The sequence below is a fragment of the Equus quagga genome, unplaced genomic scaffold (genome assembly GCF_021613505.1).
Source record: "Equus quagga isolate Etosha38 unplaced genomic scaffold, UCLA_HA_Equagga_1.0 146_RagTag, whole genome shotgun sequence".
Classification (NCBI taxonomy): Eukaryota; Metazoa; Chordata; class Mammalia; order Perissodactyla; family Equidae; genus Equus; species Equus quagga.
In genome coordinates this window covers 9,302,822-9,326,137 of record NW_025796728.1, presented here as the reverse complement: position 1 = coordinate 9,326,137, position 23,316 = coordinate 9,302,822, and the positions used below count along the sequence as shown (strand labels likewise).

The 23,316-nt window shown below is 35.9% G+C and overlaps 1 protein-coding gene across 9 annotated transcripts in view; it reads left to right on the top strand.

Moving 5' to 3' along the window:
- The window catches only part of LOC124232926 (putative methyltransferase NSUN7), a 37,546-nt gene extending 15,160 nt beyond the window's left edge, over positions 1–22,386 (top strand). The window contains exons 5-13 of one of the 9 annotated variants that reach the window (XR_006886940.1): positions 1,793–1,945; positions 2,294–2,477; positions 3,616–3,826; positions 6,163–6,306; positions 9,769–9,870; positions 11,452–11,569; positions 12,589–12,600; positions 13,286–13,365; positions 20,158–20,281. Coding sequence is in view for 7 of the 9 variants with exons in the window: in XM_046649850.1 (XP_046505806.1) it covers positions 1,793–1,945; positions 2,294–2,477; positions 3,616–3,826; positions 6,163–6,306; positions 9,769–9,870; positions 11,452–11,569; positions 20,158–20,281; positions 20,781–21,416 (1,672 nt within the window). In the remaining 2 variants the exon portion in view is untranslated. Of the gene's footprint in view, positions 1–1,792; positions 1,946–2,293; positions 2,478–3,615; positions 3,827–6,162; positions 6,307–9,768; positions 9,871–11,451; positions 11,570–12,588; positions 12,601–13,253; positions 13,561–18,568; positions 19,057–20,157; positions 20,282–20,780 lie in introns of those variants that run through there. The other 8 variants (XM_046649844.1, XM_046649845.1, XR_006886941.1 and 5 more) reach the window with 8 other exon arrangements.
- Positions 22,387–23,316: the final 930 nt, after the last annotated feature.

The window sequence follows — 23,316 nt, the reverse complement described above, 5'->3', positions numbered from 1 at the left end:
CTGTAGGTAATGGGCTCATTTAAAACTTAAGCTTATGAATTACATAACTACAATTTAACATATAGAAAGAAAGTTCTGGTTGTACGTACAACAGGGATGCTGGTAAAAGAGATAATTGGGTAACTGTGATAACATTCAAATTGTAGCAGGAGATGGACTTCTGAATCAAGAATGTTGGGATAAGGCTACTTCTGCTTCCGTTTTCATCATTGCAGCTTGCCTTACAGCTACGGAAGAAGTTTTTTTAGTAACCACGGGATATTTCATTTACAGAAGTAATATGTCTGGTTATCTTAATAGCATTTGGATTTGGTTTTTGTCTTCAGTCTGATATTGCATATTTATATAAAAATCTTTATAACTGTATATATACTTTAAATTACTTTGTGGTTGATTAAATTGTATTAAAATTCACAGTCTGAAATGTTTGCTATCTAGAAATTTGGAAAATTATTTCTCGCTGTGCTCTTTCTATGTACACAACACGTTTATTTTTCTAGGCTTCCCAGCTCTAATCTCTATATTTAATGATTGAATGATTCATTCAATAACATTTATTATGGTAAATTTGAACTACATAGATATTTGGAAGGACTTTTTAAACAAAATAGTCTGTATTCAGAAACAGCTCACAGTGTATAATATAGAACAGTAACTCACCCCCTTTATATTAATTTATTCTTTGATGTGCATTAATATATTATGTAATTGTTCTTAGTGTTCCTTCCTGTAGTTCTGTGACATTAGAACATAGCACTACACATATCTGATTTTATCATAGCCCTAGAAGGTTTAATGTTTGATAACCCTTCCCTCTCCTCTCCCATGCCCCTGTGTTCTCTCTCTCTCTGTCTATTTCTCTCTCCCCCTCGTGCATGTATACACATCCATACATAAACACATTCTTGGGTGAAAGTTTCTCATTCTACTGAGTGGATAAGAAGCTTAATCTTCTTAAACTTTCTGCAGCCACACACACCACTCAGGTTGTGCTTGCCCTTTTTTGTGGCATCTCTTCCCCATTTCTCATTCAAGGTTATCCTTGAGATTTATTATTCAGTTAGATTCCTCCTGTGGAAACGTTATGAACATGGGTCAAGAGTAAGTCCTGTATTCTCATTCATTAAAAACGTTGGCCATGAGATCAAGGAAAATCCTTGGGTCCTCATGGTGACGCTAACCAGTTCTTGATTTTCTTTTCTGTTATTTGGAACTTTGAGGCATGGGATAATCAGAACTGGGAAGGACTGGATACAGATTCATGAAAGTTCCTTAATCTTATTAAGTAATGATAACTAGCCTGTAATGAGTGCCTGCCATGTGCCAGGCACTGTGCTAAGTATTTCACACACAATTGGTAATCATCACATTAATAGCAAGGAAAGTCAGCCACATTTTACAGAGGAGAAAACAGAGGCTGAGAAAAGAGATTCAGTAACATACCTGAGGTCACATAGCTGGTTACTGACAGAACCTGGATTGAATTTCAAATTTCGGCTCTAAATCATACACCTCTTCCACTACATAAAATTGTCTCTCAATCAGCGATTAATGTAAATACCTGAGGAGATGCACAACTATACAGGGGCAGCAAAAACTGGAAAAAGGAAGCAGGATTATTGGATTTCTGTTTTCACATATGGCAAATTGTTATTTTAGACTTAGAAAATTTGAAATAGAATTATAGAAGACTTGTTAAAATTTTAAAGTTGCTTTGTTAATGTTTCCAGTGGAAAATTGATAGTCTTGTCTTTAATGCAGTAGTCACTAAGAATGGATTTTCTCTCTCTAGTTTTAAGACAAAATTGGCTGCAGCATTGGCAAGGTATCGAATCAAACATGATGCCCTTTCAATTTACCACATTCTTCCAGAAACAGTTAGGAACCAGGAACTAAGGGCCTCCACTTTGCCACTTTATGCTTGGATAAATACTTGTAAAATCAGGTAAGAGTTTTAATCAAATTCTTTATTCATATTTCAAGTCACTAGCCTTTCAAAATAATATGGTAAGAAATATTACCTTTTTAATGGAGGGGGGCACATCTGGGAGAGTGATTGGGGAATCATAGTTTGGTTCAGGATCTTATCACCAAATTACCAAAGGTAATTACATAAATATGTTAACTTTTCTGTCTCTAATGATCTTTTAACTTATTGTTGGCTACAATTTAAGTTCCATTAGATGCAATACATGCAGTGGTATTTTTACTTATTGTAGGAAAAAGATGCTAATGTTAATACATTTTTAATGTATTATATTTGTAATTACAACCTAATGTTGTATATTTACAGCCCTGAAGAAGTTTATCATAGTTTGAAGAAAAAAGGCTATCATAAAGTCAAATCTGTACCACATATTGGTGATAAAGTCTTTGCTGTGGACCAGCATTGCTATGATGTCTTAATTTTTCCATCTCATCTTAAAAATGACCTTCTAAATATAGATCTTTTCAAAGAGTATAAACTTATATTTCAGGTAAATAAACATTTACATTCATTGTGGTTCTCAATAATCCTACTTACACAAAGAATCCCTCCACTTAAAAATAAAACCTGACAAACTGATTATATATTTTACAGATTATCAGGGAAGTTCAAAAGGCCTAATTTTCACCTTAAATAAAATTAATACCTCTACAATCAGTGTTCCTATTATACTTTGGCATCTTTGTCCCACGTGCGGTTGTAGAGGACATATTCTCCTCCCTGGACTGCATGGATGGGGATACTTGTGTTGCTGGCAGCTCAAAGGCTGTATTTTTCTCTCCCAAGGGATGATTCAAAAGAAGGTAGAATAACACCTTTTCTTCCTTGCCTTTCTGGGCAAGATGCTAGTGCCATCCTGCATTTGAAAATGCAATGTGTAATACTTTCCCCTTATCTCTTTGACATAGGCTTACAGCTTTGGTTTGTAAGAAGTGTATAATGGCTATTAATGCAGGAAGAGAATGTGAGGTATAATGTGGTTTCAATAGAATGAAAAATAAAAGGTCTGAAAAATTGTTGTTAATTTTTATGTCCTTAGATTCCAATTCCTGCCTCAGATTCACCCTAGTCTTCTATGGTTTATGCCTTCACTGTACTCACATTCTTGGGCAGAATCTCTTGCCCTTATTTTACGGTAACATCCTAGTGAGCACTGAGATCAACTGCAGAAATCCAGTCTACCTAGCCCGCTTTTTATAAGCTTGTCGACCATCCTTAATTTTAATATCTGTGAACTAGCAGCATTTAGATGACAATGTAATGAAAGAATGGCAGTAGCAGAGGAGTGGGTTTTCCTGAAGGGGTAAGAATGGGAGCTAAGGCAGGACATCATTAATCTGTTAATCATGTTTTTGGTATTTTGGCATTGCCTTATCACTATATAAAAGTTAAATGATAACAGTCGTAATTTAGGCTAAACAAAGTTAGGGTCTTTGTTTTAAATCAGTTTATATCAGTTATCTTTTTTAATTTTGTATTTTAACATATATTAAGATGTTTTAAACGAAAACGGATTAGGTATCTCTTCAAATTCCTACCAAGTACTTTGTTTTACCTAAGGCAAAATGAAGTCAGTTCATGCTTCTAGTCTAACTCTTTGAAGTTCTAATCATACCCTTGTCTTGTAGGACAAATCTCGAAGTCTGGCTGTCCATTCTATAAAAGCTTTATTAAACATGGATGATGATATCTTAATGGTCAATACAGGTTCGTGGTACACAGTTGCCCATATGTCAGTCCTAACAAATAATAATACCTCAAAAATATTTGTGTGTGGAGTACAATCACAAGCTAAGGATCCTAAACTGATGAACCTTTTCACAAAAATGGGATGTAAAAGTATGTACAAATATTTATTTTTTTGGTGCTTACTGTTCTACAAGATTTAGAAATGTTAAAAATGTTTGAATTTGTTATTTTTTAATAAGGTAAAACTGTACTCCCAATATTCTGTTTCTGTTGCCAGCTGGCTCAGAAATATTAGGCTCTGCCATTAGAAGGTGCTGGAGAGACACTGCAAGACTGGAAGAGGAAGGAGAAAGGACTTTTGTTTTTCTTCCAGTGTTTGTTTATCCCTGTGGTGGCTGTGCAGGAGTCTTGGCAGTGTTAGCCTTGCCTTCTTTGCAGAGATCTGAATCTCAGCCTTGCAGGGGCCATGCTCTTCTGACTTTCTAAGTTCCTTGTTCACTTTTCTCTCAGCCATGGTTGGTAGTGGCTACTCTCTGCAGTTATTACCTCTGTACACGTTAGAGTTCTCAAGTTGTTGACCACCTTTTGCCTAGTTAACAGAGATGATAGGAACTACTGGGTAACCAAGCAGTAGAGGAAAGGAAGTTTCTCCTTTTAGAAGTATTCTAGGTAATAAATGAAAAAAGGATGACAGAATTAGAATATGACTATTTTGCAACCCCTTTCCTGATACCACAAAGGCAGCTTAATGGATGAATATGACACCAATAATGAAGTAGTTTTGTTCTCCTCCCCACCAAAAAAAAGAACAAAAAAGAATCTGAATCTAATTATGCTTCTAAATATCCAACTACTAATTTATAGGAAGCACAGAAGACAGGAACATGTGAAACTACACTCTAGGGAAGCAATTAGCAAAAGCCAGACTGGGAAACTCTAGTAGGACAAATAACCAAGTTTCATTAAGAAATAAATGGTAAGAAAAATGGAAAGGGAACCTATAGATAAAAAGAAAATTAAGACATCAACCAATTGTAATGTATGTTCCTTATTTAGATCCTGATTCAAAGAAACTGTAAACAATTTTTGACGTGTGTGAGACTATGGGGAAATTAGAGCCATGATTAGATGCCATTATTATTTGATGATAATCAGGAATTTTTAAAAGAACTTTGTGTGGTTGTATTTTAAAGGGATTTTTATCTTTTAGAGCTATATGGTGAAATATTTATAGATTCAAAATAATATGGGGGTGGTGGAAGTGGGTGCAGATATAGGTGAAACAAGATTGGGCATGAATGGTTCACTGTTGAAGCTCCATGATGGGTACTTGAGAATTTATTATATATTATATCTATTTTGTCTATATTTTAACTTTTCCAATAAAAAGTTAAAAATAGAGGAAAAAAGGAAAAGGCCTACTTGATTTTTTTAAAAAAATTCAAAAGAGACAGAATAAAAAGAGGGGAAAAATTGACCAGGCAAGAGAAAGGAGGTGAGTAGGGCAGTTTCAGGAGTGACTCCTCAGCAGTTGAGGGAAGTGGGAGCCATTGCAGAAGTGAGGGGGTGGCCTTAAGTTAGGGGCACAGAGAGTTGTAACTGAGGGAGGGTGGACTCTCTTAAACTAAATTACAGTGCCTCATAATCGCTACTGATACTCATTTTTTCTAGGGAAGATAAAATATAAACAGGGCTTAAAAATGGGAAAGAGAGGGACTGGCCCTGTGGCGCAGTGGTTAGGTTCACACGTTCCACTTCGTTGGCCCAGGGTTCGCCAGGTTTGGATCCCAGGTGCAGACATGGCACCACTTGGCAAGCCATGCTGTGGTAGGCATCCCACATATAACATAGAGGAAGATGGGCACAAATGTGAGCTCAGGGCCAGTCTTCCTCAGCAAAAAGAGGAGGAATAGCAGCAGATGTTAGCTCAGGGCTAATCTTCCTCAAAAAAATAAAAAGAAAAAAAAATAGGAAAGAGAAATAACCAATACTGAACACTTACTGTATACTAGGCACCATGTAAAGCTTAACTACTTTACCTCAATCGTCACCACAATAGATGAGGTAGGCATTATTATCCCATTTTATGCATAAGGAAAGGAGCTTAGAGAGATTGTCATGCAGCTAGTAAATGGTGAAGTTGGGAGAAGACTTGGGTATTTCTGCCTCCAAAGCCCATTTGCCTCTCCTACATCATACTGCTTGGAATCTGACGTTCAGAATGGAAAATTTACATTACATTTTATGTAGAAGATATTTAAACTTCAAAGTTATTCTCTCAAGTGAAAGAGAAAGCACTCCATTAAGAAAATTCATGTATTTGAAAAGTTATCAGAGAAGAATAGCCCTCTTTTCTGGCTGCATTAAAATGACTTTTGTTGGGGTTGAGGATTTAAAAATGAACAATGATAGATATAATTACATACTGCATTAAGATTTTTAATTAATATTTTTACATTAATTTTTCTGGTTTTTTTTCCTCCCAGATGTTGAAATACTTCCTGAGACATTTATTAACATTGACTCAAAGGACCATAGATTACAGAAAGTTAAAGTGATCCTGCTGCTCCCTCGTTGTTCAGGACTGGGTGTTAGTAATCCAGTAGAATTTATTTTAAATGAGCATGAAGGTACTTGTTTTAATTTTTAATTTCTAAATTATTGAAATTTGTGGTTAATAATTTAAAAAATAAAATTATTTAAAATCATTAAAATGACATATCAGATATATCTGATTAATGAATAGCTACCATGTATAAAGTACTTACTAAGTATAAAGTACTTACACCCATTACTTCACTTAATTCTTATACCAATCCTGTGAGATATGGGCAAGGGGGATATTAAAAATATTTCATAATTGGAATGATGTAGGTAATTAGAACAGATGCTGGCCAGTATGGTATTCTCGTATTTACCAGAGCTCAAAATATAGGCATGAAAATTTCTCAGCATTTTATAGATGAAAAAACTGAGACTCAGAAAGATTACTATAGTCTCCCTTATCCATGGTGGTATGTTCCAAGACCTCCAATGGATGCTTGAAGCCTCGGATAGTACCGAACCCTATATAGACTATGTTTTTTCCTATACATATGATAAAGTTTATTTTATAAATTGGGCAGAGTAAGAGATTAACAACACTAACTAAATAATAAGATAGCATAATTATAACAATATGCTGTAATAAATGTTATGTGAATGTGGTCTCTCTCTCTCAAAATATCTTCTTGTACTGTACTCACCCTTCTTGTGATGATGTGAGATGATACAACGGCTACTGATGAGATGAAGTGAGGTGACTGACACAGACATTGTGAAGTGGCATTAGGCTACCACAGACCTCACTATAGTCAGAAGGAGGATCGTTGAGCCGTCACGATGTCAATGGCTGGGTGTCAGGAGCAGGTGATGTCTGCAGTTGACCACCAGTAACTGAAACTTCAGAAAGTGAAACTGCAGATAAGGCGCGTCTACTGTAATTCATTTGTATAAGGTCACACAGCTAGTTAGTAACAGCCAGGATTCAAATTTAGATCTGCCTTACTCTGGAGCTTATGCTCTATATACAATCCTAATTAAATCATAATCGGACTATTTCAAACTCAAGACTTCTTTAGCCTCCAGTATGTGTGTTTTATGATATGAATACCCCAGATTAAATATTAATTCTAGAAATATTTTATTTTCTTCTTTAATAAACTTTAAAATATTATTTAACATTAACATTTATTGAGCACTTGTATGTAAGGCACTGAGTTAAGCACTTTGCTTGGATTATTTCATCAAATCCTCACAAGAACTCAGTAAAGTAGTACTCTTATTATCTCCATTTTACAAATGTGGACTCTGAGGCTCAGATTTTGGAGCCTCCCAGAGTCATTTGACTAGTAAGTGACAGAGGCTGGATTCAAATACAACCGCTCTGACCCGGAGGCTGGCACTTTGAATCACTCTCTTAATCCTAGTGTTAACTGAAACTGATTCTTACTTTAATCCCTTGTTTACATTGAAAGGCATAGGTAAGGTTAACTAGAATATTAGAGAAAGAAGACATTCTATCAACATTCAGAGTATGGTAATTGTTTTCTGTTTCTAGTAAGGACAGAATTTTAAATGGAGAAAAAGAAATGGAGGGAAAGGAACTAATATTTATTGAGCACATAGTCAGTATTCTAGGTAGTGTGCATGCACTGTCACTTAATATTTACAATAACTTTTTGAGGCTGTGTCATTTTATTATCTCTATTTTATAAGGGGGAAAAAACCAAGACTCAGAGAAATTTTTCAGGTTGCCTGAGGTCATGTAGCTAGTAAGTAGGGAAGCTGGGATTCAAATTCAGTTCAGTTAGCACATTCCACTATACTATGCTATAAAAAGAATTCCACTGTACCACACCATCTTCAACTGGGCTTACACTGTACCATGTGGAATTTTGACTTGCTATAGAAAATTTCTTTCCAGTAAGAGTTAAACAGAAGAAAAACCAACTCAGATGGGAGAATGGTAGGCTGAGAAAATTCCTACACTAATTTTGGGAAATGATCAGAGAAGAAGAGTTAGTAGACACTGAAATAAGAGAGGAGGAAACAGCAGCAGCTATAGGAAAGCATTGCAGTCAAGAGAACCAAGAGCTTAGAAGTCTGAGACTCTGGTCTTATCCTGGGCCATCTTGAAGTGAGAATGCAGAAAAAAGGAAGCCATAGGGAAAAATAAACTAGAGGCTGGGGGGAAAAGCCCAAAGGGAATTACAAATGACGAAAAGAGAGAAGTAAAAAGTTTCCTAGGTATTGGCAGTGTTTTGAAAGCCTTGATGAAGAGGTGACAGGATAAGCCAAGAAGTGGTCTTTGACAACCCTGGGGAAAAAAAGGAGGGCTTTTGAAGGAAACTGTGCTCTGATGAGGTAATAGCTGGAGAAAATAACTGCTGACCTAGCGAGTGTGGTAGAAATAGTAGCCAGAAACCTAGTGGGGATGAATCTAAAACATTATTTTATCACATTTAGATAATAAGTGGAAGGGAGCAATCATGAAATAGTTTTGAAAAATATTTTAATATTGAAAAATATTAGAACCATTGAGGAATATATCAAATTGGTCATTGCTAACAACTTGGAATTATTTTAAAGTGGGATGAAAGAGGTAATTGATGTGGTTTTAGAGTATAATATGTAAATAGTCCTTTAAAAAGTGACTGATAGTTTTAGAATAGAGATAGAAAAATGTGAAGTATAAAACTAAATTGGGAAGAAATGAAGTTTTATTAATCTTCAGTGATACTACTGGAATGAGGAGCAGCCAAATAGATGGTCTAAATAATTGGCTCTGGTACTCCAGGGAGTTACTGAGAGGCGGAATAATACAGAGGCTAGAAATGTGGGCTCCCTGGTTAGATTTCTGAACTAGAATCCTGGCTCTGTACTAATAGCTATGTGACCTTAGATATGTTTAATGTGTATTAAACATTTTTCTCAATATTAAAAGAGAAAATAATGCTCCAAGGGTTGTTGAATAAGATAATCGATATAGAGTATCATTCAATATGTCTTAGTTAATATTATCAAGAAATATGTTAAAATTAGTTTTAGAAATTAAAAAAGATTACTGCAAGAGTTTCTTGATCTGTTATGAAGACATGAGTTGCTTCCCTGAATTTTTATCTTCCAGAATTTCTTTTGGTGAGTTAATGTTTTCTACTGTATCCATTTGTGTTCTTTCCTACTCAGATCTGATTATAGCCCATCAGTTCTACTGTGCAAAATCAATCTTCTCTGCTCCTCTATTAGCCTCCAGACTAACTGCATCCTCTCTTCTCTACCTAAAGGACTTATTTGGCTGCTTGGATGACTATCCCAGGAGAACTTGGAGAAAAAAGAAAACAATATTAAAACTAAACAAAATTACCTTTATCAATTTAGTTTTTTAATTTTAAGTCAACATTTTTACAATACTATCTAGTTTTAATAAATATTTTCCATGAAAACTCTCATTAATAGGGAAAATGATTGAAAAATTAAATAGCAATTTGATAATAGGAATATATGGAAAACATCTAATACTTATATATTTAAAAGCATTGATTTGCTTTTAGATACAGGTTTACTTAAAGATTTCTCTCAAGGAGGCACATCAGAAGATAAACTTCATGTTCTTGCTCAACAGCAGTATGAACAGCTAACACATGCAATGAAATGTAAGTTTGTTATCTGTGCAACCCTAAAATATATTGTAAATCCTAGAAAAATCATTTATTTATTATAATCAGTCAATGAGGTATGAATCATAAGTGAATTTTCCAGAACTCAGCACCTTCAAATAACAAAATATTTTTACCAGTTTAATCTGTCTTTTAAAAATATAGTTTAGCAAGCATAGTTAAGAGTTTCTTGTTGCTGATGTGAAAATAATTATGTACTGTATATCTATTATTGTAGTTTCATCTTCTCTATTTCTTTTCTTTGGCTTCTTACTTGATGTAATTTTTCTGTTGTCCTTGTTCCTGACCCTAACAACTCTTCTACAATCCAAATAGTAATCAAACTCTTATTTCCCTTAATGCTAAATAGAGAATAGAGAGATGCAATTATAGATAAAGCCTAGATCTCTGGATTTGAAGCCTGAGTAACAAAGCTCTTTAAGTATTTATATTATTGCTTCAATCACTGCATTTATCTTTGAGTACCGTTTAGATTTTGAGTACCACTGCCCTTCCACACATGGATATGGAAATTTAGAAGTCTCTGAGAAATTACATAAATTTTTATGAATTCAGTCAGTGTTTATCAACTGTCTACTCTGGGCTAGGCATTACGTTCGGTGTTAGGGATATGAGTGTGAGTAAATCCTGACCTCCAAAGGCTCCAAGATAAATATGTGGGTATAGATAATTCAAGACATAAAGATATAGCATACGTGAGGGAGAAATAAGGCGAAATGGAAAGCACAGAGGAGATCTGCCCTTTTAGTTGATGCTGCTAATAAATATTAATTTGAACATGATAGTATGTATATGATCTATGAAATGTGTTGGTTGGAAGTTTAGGAAGTTGATAAATAATTTTTCTAATGCTTTCTCTGACTACTCTATTTAAAATTACAGGCTCATCTTCTGAAACTAACCCTCTTCCATACCTTCTTTGTTTTTTTCTATAGCACTTATCACCTCCTAACAATACTATATAATTTTCCTATTTATTCATGTCAATAAAACAGGAAATAAGCTCCCCAGGGGCAGGGATATTTGTCTGTGTATCTCAAATGGCTAGAACAGTGCCTAGCATGTAGTAGGTGCTTAATGAGTGTGAATAAATGAGTGGGTGGCAGGTTGCAGTATTACTGCATATTACAGATAAGAAATCTGAGAGTTTAAGTAATTTTCCCAGGTTCATACAGCAGTGAGTAACAGAATGGGGATTCACATCTAAGTCTGTTTCTAGAATCCTTTTAACTAGTTATGCGATATGGCCAGTAGAAGAAGGGGTGAAATATCGAGCTCATGGTAATCTGCAGTATTTATTTTTTGTTTGTTTCTAACTAGGTTGGTCACATTGATTGAATTTTCAATTTCCATAAAACTCCAGTTAGATTTACTTTATTTATTGGCCACAGAAACATTACTAATACTTGCTTTAAAGGAGAGCCATGCAAACATCTGTGGAAATCATTCCCATCAAAACCATGCAGTACTAGCATAAATAGGTGTTTGGAAACATAGCAAATTTGTTTAGGATTGTTAATGGGATCATTATATTAATTACATCTTCTTTAAATATAGTTACTAAAGCTCAAGCAGTTGTTTACTGCACATGTTCAGTTTATCCAGAAGAAAATGAAGCTGTTGTTAAGAAAGCACTGGAATTTCAAGACCATGGGATTAAAGTACAACCTTACAGGTAAAAAAGAAAAGGGTTCTTCTGAACAACTTGATCAAATATTTTTGAAAGTGAATGATTATGATTTTCTAAGTTGTATTAAAGACATTCCACTTCCTTTTTGTTAGACTTTAATATGACCAAATAGCCTAATTTTTTTTACAACTTTATGTAGCTTCTGCTGAGCCTTTACGATGGCTTGGCATGAGTGTTCTTTTGCATGCCAAAAGATTCTTTTTGTTGTTGTTATTGTTGGTAAAGCTAAGGCATTTTGGCTTTGACTTGTCTGGTTCTGGATAAATTGGATCCAAATTTTATATCCCAAGCTTTAGATACATCTATGCCTCAGTACAAGAAAAATAAGTATGTAAAATAACCTTAGAAAGTAGAGAGAAAATTGGATGTTATCTGAAAACATACATTTCATAGACACTTTTAGCCTTTGATACCCACCAGGAATGAGGTAAACATTGCCTAAATAACTATAGTAGCTTCTGGGTAAAATGCTGCAATAAACTAGAGGAAAAGAAGAAAAACAGTGATATTCATCTGAACTGTGGACATCAAAGTAATGAGTAGAGCTAAGAATACATGACACCAGTTGGTTCTTCAAGTCTGTGACAATTAATAAGGTATTTTGAAACGTCTCTTCTATTTTTTTACTTATTTCTCATGTGCACTTTTTCTTTAATTCTTATAGTAGGTTCTTAATATGCATATGGTTTGCTCCCTCCATTTAATTTCGTGTTTCCCCTTTGCCGTTTCACAAATGGCCGTGTTAAACACACCTGCTTTTCTCTCCTTACTTAGCTCTACCTCCTTAGTTAGTAGCTCCTGTTGGGGGCTGACAGCCAGCCTCACATTCTGAGAGCTTCTCAGCACAGCATTAGCTAAATCACCATCTAGTGGCAAAGAGAATTATTGCGGGTATATAACCAAATTTCATTTGTGTGGATGACTCTGAATTTATGTGTCAGGGATAAGGTTTCTAAGAATGTAATCTGGAAAAAATGGAGTAACAACTGTATTTTATCTTCTAGATTTTATTTCAGGTAAGCCATGATTAGTAATTAATCTATAATATAGTATAAAACACATAAGTAATATTTAAAGTCATATTATAAAGACAGAATAATCTGGGCTTTAGGCTTAAATTGGAGCATGTATATTGAAGAGGTTTGTAACTACTTGTTAGAAATGCTGTTGAGGGGGCTGGCTCAGTGGCCGAGTGGTTAAGTTCGCACGCTCCACTTCTGTAGCCCAGGGTTTCGCCAGTTCGGATCCTGGGTGTGGACATGGCACCACTCATCAGGCCATGCTGAGGCGGCACCCCACATGCCACTACTACAAGGACCCACAACTAAGAAGATACACCTATGTACCGGGGGGCTTTGGGGAGAAAAAGGAAAAAAATAAAATCTTAAAAAAAAAAAAAACCCAGATTTACCTTGTCAGAAAAAGCCTGACTTTTTTAGTTCAAATAAGCATGTTAATATGCCCCCATGATTTACTTCTAATTTTAATTCTAAGATAGATAGATAGATAGATAGCACTAAGGAAGGGAAGGAGATGGAGGAGGAGAGGGCAGAAGAGGGAGGGCAGAAGGAAGGAAGGGAGGGAAGGAAAGAAGGAAAAGAGGGAGAGAGAGAGGAGGGAAGTTTGTTCAAGAACAGAGCTTTGCTGAGAGTTTGGCGTCCTCTTAAAGATTTCTTCCCTACCTCTGCTGTGCTACGGTAGAAGAGAGCCACATTCTTGAGTCGTCCCTTTGTTTAGCACCCCAGAGATTTTAACATCCCAGGACAACGTGCAATAATAAGGTAAGTGCACTTTTCTGTTAAGTGGGAGAGTGTGCTGTGAAAGGAGGAGAAGGAAGGGTGGCTGTCACATATGGATTATGACATTACCCACCTCACTGGATCTTTGTGGGGAATGAGTATATTAAAACATGAGCAGTGCCTGGCACATAATAAATGTTCCATAAATGTTAATTGTTACAGTTGTTATTATGAGTTTGTAAATTGCCTGTTCATGTTCTTTAGCACTTTTTCAACTGTATTATTCATCTTTTTCTTCTTTTTATATGTCTTGTCATTGTATAGTAGGGATATTAGCTGTTTTCATATTAATTACAAATATTTCATAGATTTTTTGTTTTAAATATTTTTAATTAAAATATTAATAAAAATTTGCTTTATAGAAATCTTAAATTTCTGTGTAGACAATTGTATCAATCTTTTCCTTATGGCTTCTACATTTTGTGTTATATTGATCCTCAGCTTATAAATGCTTTTATCAGTTTTCATTTAGTATTTTTATAATTTCATCTTTTTGTATTTAAATAATTGATTTATCTGTTTATGATCAAACTTTATTCTTTCCCCAGAAAATCCGTCCCCTGCCCCTCCCCCCACTGATTTAAAATGCCACCTTTTGTATATGCTGTAATCCCATATATACTTCTGTGTGGATCTGTAATTCTATTCTATTGGTGCTTGGCTATTTCTATACTAACACGACAATGCTTTAATTACTATAATTTTAAATAGTTTTCTCAAATTTTATTAATTGTTTAATTGCAAAAACCCCTACCCACATTTGTGTATCAAATGAAACAATCCAAATGTACATAAGGAGAAGGTTAATAATTTCCTCGCTATATCCCTCTGCCTCCAAATCCCAAAGTGTGCAGTAGCTGGAGCAGGGTCCTGAAAGTGCCTTGACAAGCCAGGTGTAATCCTTCATTCCTTTTTATTATGTGGAGGTCTGGAGGGGCACTGGGAGAGCGGGAGCACCTAGACTAAGCCCACAAGTACTGATATTTTTACCACTGGCGTGACCATCCCAGTGTGTCCCAGTCACATAGCAGCCATATGAGTGTGTGTGTGTGTGTATTGTTACAGATAATGTATACATTAAATGTATGGAACTGTCCCTATTTTAATAAGTTTTTTTTATTGAACTATAACTCACAAACCATACAATTCATCATTTTAATGTGTACAATTTAATGCTTTTTTAGTATATTGAGAAAGTTGTGCAACCATCACTACTAATTCTATAGCATTTTCAATCACCCCAAAAAGAAATTTCATACCCACTCAGCCGTCACTTCCCATTCCCCTGCTCTCCTAGCTCCTGTCAACTGCTAATCTACTTTCTTTCTCTATGGACTTGCCAATTCTAGACATTTCATTTAAATGAAGTCATACAAGATGTGGCCTTTTGTGTCTGGCTTCTTTCACTTAGCATGATGTTTTCAAGGTTCATCCATGTAATACAAAGTATCAGAACTTCCTTCCTTTGAAAGCCAAATAATATTCCGTTGTATGAATATGCCACATTTTGTTTATGCACTCATCAACTGATGGGCATTTGGGTTATTTCCACCTTCTGGATATTAAGAATGATGCTGTTATAAATATTTGTGTACAAGTTTTTACGGGGACATAAGTTTTCATTTCTCTTGGGTATATACCAAGGAGTAGAATTGCTGAGTTGTATGGTTAACTCTATGTTTGAGGAACTGCCAGACTGTTTTCTAAAGTGGTTGCATCATTTTACATTCCCATCAGTGGTGTAGGAGGGTTCCGATTTCTCCACATCCTCACCAATACTTGTAATTATCTGACTTTTTAATTCTAGCCAGCCTAGTGGGTGTGAAGTGGTATCTCACTGTGGTTTTGATTTGTATTTTGCTGGTGACTAATGATGTTGGGCTTCTTTTCATGTGCTTTTTAGCCATTTGTATATCTTCCTTGGACAAATGTCTATTCAGATTCTTTGCCCATTTTGAAATTGCATTGTATTTTTATTGTTGAATTGTAAGAGTCCTTTATATGTATATCAGACCCATCTCACGTATATACTTTGCAAATATGATCTCCCATTCTTTGGACTGTCTTTTTACTTTAGTTATAGTCCTTTAATGCACAAAAGTTTGTAATTTTGAAGTACAATTTATCTGTTTATTTTGTTGCTTGTCCTTTAGGTATCATATTTAAGACACTGTTGCTTAATCCAAGATCACAAAGAATTATGCCTATGTTTTCTTCCAAGTGTCTTGTGGTCTTAGCTCTCACATTTAGGTCTATGATTCATTTTGTTTAATTTTTGTATACGATATGAGGTAGGGGTCCAACTTTATTGTTTTGCATGTGGATATCCAGTTATCCCAGCACCATTTGTTGAATGGTCCACATTAAATGGTCTTGGCACCCATGTTGAAAATCAATTTATCATGGATGTATGGACTTATTTCTGAACTCTCAGTTCTATTTCATTGATCTATATGTTTATACTTATGCCAGTACCACAATAAGAGGTTTTTAAAATGGATGCCTAGTTTTATCGAAAATTTTGCAGCATTTTATGATATTAAATGTTTTTCTCATCTGACATTCTAACATGGTGGTGAATTAGCGCTAAGTATTTTCTAATAGTGAACAGTCTTTGAGTTTGAGGGGTAGGTACTGATAGATCGTATCTTACGTTTTGATTTTCTGATACCTAGCAAAGGTGGAGGGTGGGGAAGGTAAGTGGTACATGAGAAGAATTGGATGGCTATTCCAGCCTTTGCACTCATTATGATCATCATTAACCACATAAACCTGGCTTCTGACAGGCAAGTTGCTCACCTGGTCTCTATTGTCTCTGGATCCTTTTATCCTCATTGCTGTCAATGAGCCCAGGTCTGTAATGGCCTCTCCTGTTGTCAGTGCTGGCCTATGGAGGAAAGCCGCCCCTGAACTTCTGAGAGCTGCTGGTGCCACTCTTACCAGCACATTCCTTGTTGCTCTGATAAGGGGTGTATCTTCCAGGCCTCCTCTCAACACAGTCCACTAGTGTGTTCTTCAGCCTTAATAGGATATCCACTGGAGCAAGCTCCCTCCTCTGAGGCTTCTCATCCTTCTCCCCCGTCTGCCATGGCAGTCTGCCATTTCTTCTCACTTAATATGAGCCCGTATGTATTAGTTTTCTATTTCTGCTTAAGGAATTACCACAAATATAGCAGCTAAAGACAACACCCATAATTAGCTCAGAGTTCTGTAGGTCAGATGTCTGGCATGGCATGGCTAGATTCTCTGCTCAGGAAGTCAGCCTGATGGATTCTTTGCTGGCAACTCTGGGGAAAAATTCACTTCCAACCCCATTCTTGAGGTTGTAGAACTGAGGTCCTCATTTCTTTGCTGGTTATCAATCCAAGATTGTGCTCAGCTTCTAGAGGCCATGTTCATTCCTTGCTATGTTGCTCCTCCATCTTCCAGCCAGCAATAGTGCCTCATACTCTTCTCGTGCTTTGACTCTCCGATTCCTTCCATCTCTGACCTGTAGACCTGTATTTAAACGGCTCATGTGATTAGGTCGGGTCCACCCAGATAATACCAATAGCTTAAGGTTAACTAATTTGAGACCTTAATTACATCTGCAAAATTCCTTTTGCCATGTATATTATTTTCCTGGGCTGCCACAATGCATTATCCCAAACTTGGTGACTTATAACAACAGAACTTGATTCTCTCACAGTCCTGGAGACCAGACGTCTGAAATCAAGGTGTTGGCAGGGTTGGTTCTTTCTGGAGCCTCTCAGAGAGAATCTGTTCTGTACCTCTCTTCTAGCTTCTGGTGTTTGCTAGCAATCCTTGGCATTCCCCGGCTTGTAGCTTCATCACTCCAATGTTTGCCTCCATCTTCACAGGGCCTTCTTCCTCTGTGTGTCTCTGTGTATCCTCTCTGATACAGACACCAATATTGGATTTAGGGTCTACCCTACTCCAGTATCACCTCATCTTAACTAATTATATCTGCAAAGATTCTATTTCCAAATCAGGTCACATTCTGGGGTTTTGGGTGGACATGAATTTTGGGGGACACTGTTCAACCCACAGTCCGCACTTTGGCCCCCCCAAATTGATGTCTGTCTCATGTGCAAAGTACACTCAATCCACCTCAACATCCTCAAAAGCCTTCATCCATTACAGGATTAATTCCAAATCCAAAATCTCATCTAAATATCATCAATTCAAAAAATCCCATATGTCATATCTAAGTGAAGTATGAGTGAGACTCTGGGTACAAACTTATTTTATTCTTAAAAGATGTGAGCTGTAAGCTGGGGTGGAAATCATTTTGTTATGTAGGGGCAATTTCTGCAAAGTAACTTGACCAATCTTAATTATGGATTATTTCTAGCATTATAAAAGACAGCATATATGTAGCTAAAATATATCATAGTCTATTAAATAAATATTTATTGAATACTTACTATGTACTCAGCACTCTTTTAGGTTCTAGGAATGTATCAGTGAATTAAAACTGAAAAAAAAATCCCAACCTTCATATTTACTTTCTGGAGCTAAATATTTTCTAAATTGTTCAGAATTATCAGAGAGTATTCTCTACCTAATATATAAGTAAATAATTTTTCTTTGATAATTTCTATTTGTGTGGGGAACATATATGAATAGGCTTCAGAAATTCAGTTTGTTGGTTACAAGGTTGGTGATAGGAGCAACTAGCTCTCTTGCCTTTAGAATGTACACAGCTATTATATATATATATATTTTTTCTTCACCTTCTTTTGGTGAGGAAGATTGGCCTTGAGCTAACACCTGTTGCCAATCTTCATCTTTTTGCTTGAGGAAGACTCTTGCTGAGCTAACATCTGTGTCAGTCTTCCTGTGTTTTGTGTGACGTCACTGCAGCATGGCTTGATGAGCTGTATGTAGGTCCGTGCCCAGGATCTAAACTAGTGAACCCTGGGCTGCCAAAGTGGAGCACACGAACTTAACCACTACGCTACCAGGCTGGCCCCACAGCTATTACATTTCAGCTTAGTTCAGCATAAGCATTTATGAAGTACCACCATTTGCCAGACTCTTTGGCATGTGTGTCTGCCTGCATCCTAAGTGACCTCTACATCCCCTTACTCACCTTATACCCCAGCCGCATGGAAATACTTGCTGTACCCTGAACATACATTTTCATGACACATGTGCTTTTGTTCCTGTTCTTTCTGTCTAGAATCGCCTTCTTTACCTTATTGGAAACCTACTCATTCTTCAAGATGTAGTACTGCTGCCGCTTCCTCTGTGAAGTCCCCACATTTGCTCTCTCCCCTGGCTAGGGTTGGTTGCACCTTGTTCTGTACTCCTACATAATTTTGTCTCTACTTGCCCTCAACATTCTTATTTGGTCTTCATTGTTTTAATGGATTTCTTATGCAATTTTTATATGGCTGGTCTTCTTTATATTATTGCAAACCAATTAGGTTCTCCAACTAAATTGTAAACTATTTAAGAGAATTAATATTTTATTTATGTGCTTTGCACATAGTAAGCAAATAATGAATTAATAAATATAAACTTACAATGGTTTTAAATTTTAGAATAAACAAAATTATTAATAAGAGTTCCTGGTATTTTAATTTATGTGGAAAAGTGTTTATTGCTTTGATTAAATATATTTTAGTTGTAAAAGTATGGGAATATAAGAATTATTTAAAAATGAACCACTTACTATTGAAGGAGAAATTAAATATAAAAACCAGAATTTTATTTTATTTATTTTTTAAAAACTGAAATTTTTTTTTTTTAAGATTTTATTTTTTCCTTTTTCTTCCCAAAGCCCCCCGGTACATAGTTGTGTATTCTTCATTGTGGGTCCTTCTAGTTGTGGCATGTGGGATGCTGCCTCAGCATGGTTTGATGAGCAGTGCCATGTCCGCGCCCAGGATTCGAACCAACGAAACACTGGGCTGCCTGCAGCGGAGCGTGCGAACTTAACCACTCGGCCACGGGGCCAGCCCCCAGAATTTTATTTTAAACATATTAGTGATTAGAGATTTTTATATTTCTGACACAAAGTCTTTCTGTTGTTGTTACGTACTTGCTTTCTTTAACACTACATAACTCATCCATTAATACTCAAAAAGTGATTGGTAAGAATAATGTAGTGAAAATGATAGGTCATATTTTTACACAGTTATGTGTTTCAGTCAATGATAAATCGCACCGATGATGGTGATCCCATAAGATTGGTACCATAGAGCCTAGGAGTGCAGTAGGTTATACCATCTAGGTTTGTGTAAATACACTCTATGATGTTCGCACAACGATGAAATCACCTAATGATGCATTTCTCAGAATACAGCCCCGTCATTAAGCGACTCATGTCTATATTGTAGTTGTGGAAAAGTAGCCAAAAGAAGGAAGTTATACTTTTTGTATTTTGACAACATGTGGAAGTAAAGGATATTTTGGATTATACCTTTGTGATTACTATACATATTTACCTGCTTTGATAATGGAAGCCTTTTTTGTTATATTAATGACTCAGGGAAGAGATTTTAATTTGTTGGAAGGTTGGTATTCTTGGCCTAGTTGTTTAAAGATGGAGAACTTAGGAAGAATAAATTATGAGTTAATATGAAATATGGGACTTTTAAATTTAGAACAGTATTATACTTCTTCAGCACTTTATCCTTATTTGGAATTTTTGTTTACATGATTGGTGAAAAACCTAACAGAAGAAAATTGGTTGCAATTTACTGTTCCCCTCGATTGGCAAATAAGCCATCCTAACTGTGAATTGTTTGCTCATATCTCCTGCAGACTTAGTCCTCCCGTCCTGCCACTGTGCTCCTTAAAGGAAATACATCTGTCTACTGATAAATTTTTTAGAATGGAACCATCTGAAATTACCAATGGTTGTTTTCTTTCTGTTCTAACAAGGGAGGTAAGGAAAAAAAAATTTCAATCCATGGCATACTTTGGAATTAAGAAACAACAAAGCCTCATAAAAGGAACCTAGGAATTTGTGAACATTTTGTAATGGTGTGCTTATTTTCATAATCGACAAAGGGAGGAAAAAGAATTATTACCGTGTGGCAAAAAAAAATCCCTATTTTTATCTTTATACTTTCTCCTGAGTGTTCCTCCCTTGCTTGCTGTCCACTCCCACCTCTCCATGCACTTTGTCAACATCTAGTTCACCTTGCTTTATATGCAAGAAATAAGCTCTGTAATTTTTTTCTATCAGGTTCACAAATGGGGAATTTAAGCACAAAAAAAGTCATTTGCTGAGGCTTAAGGGATACCTTAGAAACAAAGATCTAAAAACGATTTCTTTTAGTATAATAAGGATACTCTTATTTTTACTGAAACATTGATAAATATTTGTAATATAAACAGTAATAGCTAACTCCCACATTTAGTAACTGCTTCTTTAATTGTAGCGGGACCCATCTGAGACAGTGTCTGTGAAAGATGTTTTGGCCCGCGCTGCAGCAAAGGGTCTACTGGATGGGATTGAGTTGGCTAAATCTTCAAAACGGGAGAAAAAGAAGAAAAAATCAAAAATATCATTCCCCAAAACTTCCACCACTGACAGTAATGGCATCCAAATGAAAATTGCTGAGTTCCTGAATCGAGAAACTAATGCAAATGCTAATCAGTCAGAGACATTAGCCAAAACATCTCTTCAACAGAAAAATGTAACTCAAGTGGGTTCTTCCACACAGGTCAGAAAATCCAACAAGCCTGCCACTAATCCTTTAGTGCCTACACTTATGAAGAACACATCTTCCTCCAGACCGTATGAACGGCCGACAAACTTCCTAAGACCTCGACCAGAAGACAAAATGGTTGCTCTGAAACCTGTAGAGATTGTTTTGCCTCCAGTAATGTTGCCATTTCCAAGTCCTCAAGGGACCAGAGCTCAGATGCCAACTCAACATTTTTACTGTCGTTGGGGTGCACCCAAGACTCTTGTGTCCGGCTACCTTCCTACACCATCATTATCCAGGAGAGGGGAAAAGCCTAAAGAAAACTTATCTTCCTCCCTGCCCAGGCGTTCTCGACCATGGCTTTGACTGTCTTGTGTTTTTTACAGCGGTCAAGAGCAGTTGATTTTGTTCAAAGTCTGCTATTTCTCTGAAAGTTAGACATCCCTGCACAAGATACTCATCCTTTCGGTCACTTAGTATCTTCTAAATGTGATATTACCTTCAAGAGAATTAAGACAGATGAGAATAATGTAGGCGATTAAGCAAAGCAGAATTCAGAGATTTCAACAGCTCAGTGCTGATTGTTCTAGACTGTCCAGTTGTGGACTCAGTATCAGCTGTTAGCTTTCAGTCTGGACTTAGGACACCAGTTTTAAATGAAAGCTGCAACAGTTTTTCTGGAAGGGAAACACTATCTGCCTTAGACCTCTTTTCAAACTTAATGTGCGAGGCAATATATCAGAAAGCATAGATAGATAAGGAAAAGATGATGCTGGCCTTCTCTCACCGACTTTAGATTGCTCTTCAGCGTCTAGTCAGTTGTGGTTTAATATTTTCAATCACCATCGAGGTTGGTTTTTTTCCCTTAAATATCGAAATACCTTTAAACAGATAGGAGTTTTTGTAATGTGACTGAGCGTGAGTAGGAAGAACAGGAAGTTGCGGAGTTCCAGGTGGGGTAGTTCAGACGTCTGTTTACAGAGTGAAAACTGTTTCTCATTGGAAGAGCGTCCAGGAAGGATCCTGAGCAGACTGAAAATAGCCAGCTCTCTTCTATCTATGACAAAGACTGATGTAAAAAGTGACTGTAAGCAAATTTCCATCTAAACAGTAATAACTCTGAGGAACAGGCAAAAGTGTTGAACACAAATGATTCCTATTGTTGAAGAAACCTATAAAAATTTCCAATTCTAGTCAAAGATCAGGTGAAACAGTAAAATCTACAAGTCATTTCAAATGGCACACAGTAATCTAACTTTGGCAAATGATTTCTGATGCACAATTAAAATATATTGTAACACTATGTTAATTATATTAAAAGTCACTTCATCTTGAATGTATTATCAGTTGCCTACCAAGAACTGGTATGATGATCATTTCTGGGTCTATTGATTTTTTTTTCATCATGGCAGCAGAAATTGTTTGACATTAAATCAAATAAGTTACAACTATAAATCCTATTGTTTTTTAAAAATGTCCACAGACACATTCATACAGTTTGAATTTAAAGTTCCGTTTTCAGAATCCAGTTGTGTTGAACACATTATGTAAATTTCTCACGTTCAATTCAGGTAGCATGATTATAGTAAAATATTATCCTCTTCAAAATGAATATTTAGGTCTGTTTTAGCTCTAGTATTTTATTCTTTATTTCCTCACCTGAAGTGAAAATTTAAAAATGAATTTTAGTAGTAAAAATTTTTTTTAAGCTTCAGATTTTACATTTATCAGTAAAATGTGTCAGTGAAGGAAACAAGACTTTTTATACTTGAACCAGGCTTATTATATTTTAAATCCCAAAAGAATTCTCATGTTAATTACAACTCTTAAAAAGTACAAAAATGTTTTAAATGCTCACCTTATTTTACTCATTTCAAAAATCAAAAACTATATATCTCTTTGCTCTAAAAATTATAATTTCCTCTTACTCCCACTCTCTAGCTGGCTCAGAGTAGTCCATGCCCCTAGGGGGCCAGAGCAGCTGAACTGAACTGTGTTTGGTGAAGAGCTGGTATTTTATCCCAGGAATCGTTTCTCCCTTTCCTGTCCTCTTCCTCCTGCCTGAGGCTGAAAAGTATTCCATTGTCCAACAGTAGCAGGTCTGAGATTTTTATTTTCTGTGTAAGTTATAAAAAGAAAACTCTCATTGTTAGAAATAGTTCAAGCATGTTTTTCTGATCTCTATAGCAGCATGTGATTCGTGTCATGTCACAACTTCAGCCACTGATTTTCAGTATCTCATAACATGCATCTTGTTGCTAAATTA